The 5146-nt window shown below is 40.7% G+C and overlaps 1 protein-coding gene across 1 annotated transcript; it reads right to left on the bottom strand.

Moving 5' to 3' along the window:
- Positions 1 to 251: 251 nt before the first annotated feature.
- On the bottom strand, positions 252 to 1208 carry LOC123641766 (olfactory receptor 51H1-like). Its single transcript, XM_045556705.1, has one exon. The coding sequence runs from the start codon at positions 1206 to 1208 to the stop codon at positions 252 to 254; it is 957 nt and encodes a 318-aa protein (XP_045412661.1).
- Between the last annotated feature and the right edge of the window lie 3938 nt (positions 1209 to 5146).

The following is a 5146-nucleotide window of genomic DNA, read 5'->3' as shown; positions in this document are numbered from 1 at the left end:
TGTTACATGCCTTAAATATATAGTTACAGGACAAAACATCAAACAATTCTTATGGATGCTGCACTTTCTATACTAGGCAAAAGACAATTCGGTACATGGAAAGAAAGCACTCTCTCTGAGTGGGGAAATCTTTTTTTGTCCAATCCAAATCACACATGAAAATATAATAAATAAACAAATAAATATTTATTTATCCTGGTCATAATTGAGCTTTTACAGAACAGATTCTTCCTCTCTCATACTGGTCAACCCTAACCTTCTGCAGTAATCTTGGTCTGAACAAATATCTGGATGATCTTTCTTCGTATTTCCTTGGTCTTCACAGTGTAGACTATGGGGTTCAGCACAGGGGGTACAAGAAGGTAGGCATTTGCCATGAGGGCATGAGTCAGTGGTGACAGGTGCTTTCCAAAACGATGAATGACAGTGACCCCAATGAGCGGCACGTAGAAGATGAGTACAGCACAAATGTGTGAGACACAGGTGTTGAGTGCCTTCAGCCGGCCCTCCCCTGAGGCTATAGCCATCACTGTTCGGAGAATGAACACATAGGAGAGGAGGATGGAGAGGGAGTCAGAACCCTTGGTGAAGATGACTGCGATGAGGCCGTAGAGGCTGTTGACGCGGGTGCTGGCACAGGCAAGGCGCATGACGTCTTGGTGGAGGCAGAAGGAGTGGGACAAGATGCTAGAGCGGTAGAAGGGGAGCCGCTTGATAAGGAAAGGCACAGGGAAGACGACACAGACTGCCCTTGACAAGATGACCACCCCTGTTTTGCAGACCACACCATTGGTTAGGATGGTGCTGTACCTGAGGGGGCTCCAGATTGCCACAACCCGATCAAAGGCCATCGCCACCAGCACACCAGACTCGATGGCTGAGAAGGTGTGGATGAAATACATCTGAACAAGACAGGCATCAAAAGCAATGGACTTGTAGTTGAACCAGAATATGCCTAGCATAGAGGGCAAAGTACAAACGGCAAGTCCCATGTCTGCCAAGGCCAGCATGCACAGAAAGTAGTACATGGGGATATGCAGGGACGATTCAGACTTGATGGTAGAGATGATGACAGCATTGCCAAAGAGGGCAATGGCATATATAGCACCCAGCGGGAATGCCATCCAGTAATACTTTTGCTCAAGACCTGGGATTCCAGTTAAGACAAAGTAAAGATGTTGGAAGTGGGAGTGGTTATTATCTGCCATGACGTCAATGTGAAGTCAGCAGGGGAAGGGAGCTTGCGGGATCCTCATGAGTGGCTTCCTAAAAATACAGTGACAGAGATTAACAATATGTTGGACTCTGACTTCCCAAGGGGTGAGGCCATTCTATTTCCACATGGGTGTGCATGTAAGGGGGCAGAAAATTGTAAGAGAGGATGGAATCCCTGAAATTATCACTCCACGCTGTGTGCTGATGAGAAGGTTTCCACTGACCAGGGGGAAAATCACTCACCCAAGTAAAAACAAATAATACTTAGTTTAAAGTACACACTGTAGTACCAACCCATTAGGTAAAACATCTGCCTCGCTTGTCCTTTCTTCTCTCTTTCTAATCAATATCTTACAAGTTGTTGAGTCAGAGGCTGAGGACATAATAACACAGTTAATATAAAGAGTCAATATAAAATATGAATTATTTGATTACCCACAGAGGATGCCATCCCCACCCATCATATGCCCCGTATGCAGGACTCTCCTGAAGGTGACAGATCACATATGGAGGGCGGGGGTGGAAACACCCAGAGCATGTGCCCATGCTTCTGTTTGAGCAGGGTGCTTTTTCACTCTCCCTGAGGCTGGATGTAGCCTTAGAATCATTCGCAACCACAGAACCACAGACAACCACTTCAATTGTGTAAAATGAAATGTGTTTAGGGCAAAAAAGACTGCATGAGTGTGCTGTATCTGCCCCTAGGCTCCCACAAGTTACATGACTTCGTTATAGATCCTAGATTGAAGGAACAGGTAGAAAATAAAATAAATTATATAATCTCTCTATTGCAGGGATAGCAGAAACAAAAAACAAACTTTCATTTACTATAAGCAGCAGGAAAACTGCCAGGTTTCTAGACATTCTAGGACACTTGGGAATGCTACAATCAGATTGGGACTGGTCTTAAAAAGCTAATTTTACCTTTCATCAGACTGGGACATATGATGGGCAGTGAGGACCTGAGGAAACAGGGGTAAAAGCCCTCCTGATGTAGAAATTAACTATAAACACCCCTCACCAGGTGGTAAGGGCACAAATTCTTCTCTCAAGAGGACCATTCCCAAACTTCAATCATTGTAAGTTCTAGAGAAGGGATTTTAAAGACTCAATGTCTAACCAACATAGAGACATGCACGCAGTTTTCTATAGGTGACAGTTACATTCTGCCTACTTTAGTTCCAGTGACTGGGATCCTCCTACCTGCAAAGACAATGCATTCACTAGAGAGTATCAGATACCTACCCACCACTTAGAAAGGGGTCACCTATATGCCATTATGTTAAAGAAGGTGGTTGACTTCACATCTTTTTCTTAAAGCAGATGGGAGGGAGAAAGATGACAACACAGAGGACATGGGTGCTTGGGTTGGGGAACGAAGAACAAGAAAGAAAAGGGGCACAGAAGGGAGTGACTGGAAGTCAAATAGAGACTTCAGTAATGATATCTGAACACATTCCTCCACAGACAAATCTAATCCTCTGGTTTTACTCTAAAACCTACCTGGTTGCTGAGAGGAACCCTAGCAAGAAGATTCTTAAGCGGCATGAGGCTCACCTGGAAAAATCATCATCACCACCCCTTGAGGACTTTTATGCCTTGAGTCTCTCCAATATTCCTCTCCTTATTGTGCCATGGGGAGTCTCACAGATCCACAAACAAAGTTATTCCCAGGGGTTCAAGACCCAGGAGGTCTTTCCAGGGCTGTCAAACCACACCCTAGATTCTCATTTCTGGGAAATGAGATAGTGTTGTGGAGGCTATTTAGGAAAGTGTGTGTGGGGGGGGGGGGTCTGAGGGGTTGGGAAGTTCCAGAGGCTGCTTACTATTCAATTACAGTCTCTTAGCCATCTCACTGTTTCTATACCCTGAGTACATGATACTTATGATACTTGCCTTATTTTTCTCAAAACACAAGAAAACTAACAACAACAACAACAACAACAAAACTCAAGGAAAAGTGATTCTATGATTTTCCCATTCAAAAGGAATTCTAAAGTTGAAACAATTTCCTGATAAATAAATTTCTTCTGATATTTCACCTATATTCTTAGTCTTCAATGTCATAAATTATGCCCTGTGTAAAAGGAAAGCAAAAGTTCCTTCAGGAAGTCATTAACCATTGTCCCAATCAATCAAGAGGTAATAAATATGCCACAATGTCTAATTATCACCTTCAGAAGCTACTGTTCCTACCTGTCCTAGCATAATAATAATAGCAGCAGCAATAATAATATCCTATATTAATGCTGAGCTTTATTAGTTATAATTACTACATTTATCTCATAATATAATCATTATAACATAAATCCTCCTAAATGTAATCCTGTGAAGTGGATATGGTAATTATCGTTCTCGTTGTTCAGAAGAGAACAGAGGATCTCACATTGGAAATTGTCCCAGATTCCTGATGTAATTGTAAGAATTAGATTGTAGTAATTACTTCGCATAGAAATAAAAGAGCAAGTCCTCCTCGCTGTCCTAGGCGTGTTCTGGACTTCCTGGATCTTGAAGGTCACCATGGCTAGGTAAGGAAGAAATGCTCATATAAAATGAGACTCATATTCTAAGCTCTCTTATTCATTTACCATTCATCCAAATAGTCCTGGAGTAATTTAATATTAATGCAGATTACGCTTCCAATGCTATAGTATCTCATAATGTTGAATTCCTTAAGTTAAATAAAATTCATCTCTATATCCCATAATCACTCCTTCAGTACTGTTTCATTTAATCAACATGTGGAACTGCTCTACTTGCAATATCTTAACCTCTATCTCTCACTGCTTATAATAAATGTGTTAGGTTCCTTGAATGCCTTAATAATTTGAACTTTATCCAAGGGATGGGGAATGAACAATGGAAAAATTCTGCAGAAGAAAATAAAATGATCAGATATATTCTTTAAAAGAGGAGGAAGCAATGGAGAATAGGAGACACAATGAGGTTAACACAGCACAAATGAAGGTCGAGACAACAGGATGGAAGGACAAGCTGCACTATCAATAGCATCATAGAGAATTAGCAGAACTTGGTAAATATTTAATGCTTGGTCAGAGAATATAACTTTGTAATTTCTGTCCAGATAGCTAGAAGGATGGTGGTGTCACATACAAATGTGGAAACATATTTGGTCTGAGAGGCAAAAGGAGTCACTTTTCCTCCACTCTTAGTTGCTTTGAAAGGTTTCCATTAAATGGTCTTCTTGCTTCCATTTTTGTCTGTCAAAGTCCATTCTTACTCTGCATAGCCAGTGGAAGCAACTTTCTAAAATCAGAAATCACATCTTTACACCCCTCTGCTTTTAAAACACCCTGATGTCTTCTCATGTACTTAGAATAAAAATTCCTAGCCATGTCTCGTGACAATACATAGCATAGTCCTGCAAATACCTCCAATTACTTCTTATTTTAATTTTTCCCTCCTTTCTTTAACTCCAAGTACATTGGTCACCCTCCTGTTCCTCATAAACACCAAGCTTAGTTTTGCCACACTGTCTGGGTACTGCTTTGAAACACATTTTTTCTATATCTCTGCATAGCTAGTTCATTATCAGTATTTAGGTCTCAGCTTAAATATTACCTGTCCAGATATGTTATCATTTCTATAAAATTCAGCCACTCTCCATTTATTATCCTATGACCCTTTCTGTTTATTTCATAGACCTTATATAGAGCCATCTGAAATTATCATTGGTGTTTACTCATTTATTTTCTGTCACTCCCTTCTGGAATGTTAGATCCACAAAAGAAGTCTCATCTTTCTTTTTTACTACCACAGCTTAGAACAATACCTGGTATACAGCAGGTCCTCAGAAATGATCTGTCAAGTGAAACCCATTTTAGACAGCAAAGGGAAGAAACTAGAAAATGATGTTGATGAGCAAATACTATAAATAATAGGAGTAAGGCATTGTACTAAACACTCCATT

This window comes from Lemur catta, chromosome 7 (genome assembly GCF_020740605.2).
Source record: "Lemur catta isolate mLemCat1 chromosome 7, mLemCat1.pri, whole genome shotgun sequence".
Classification (NCBI taxonomy): Eukaryota; Metazoa; Chordata; class Mammalia; order Primates; family Lemuridae; genus Lemur; species Lemur catta.
Note: the sequence above shows the minus strand (reverse complement) of the source record. Positions and strands in the feature narration are given on the sequence as shown.

Bases quoted from the DNA above. Each gene is read 5' to 3' on its own strand.
- LOC123641766 (XM_045556705.1), bottom strand. From the start codon at position 1,208: ATGGCAGATAATAACCACTCCCACTTCCAACATCTTTACTTTGTCTTA.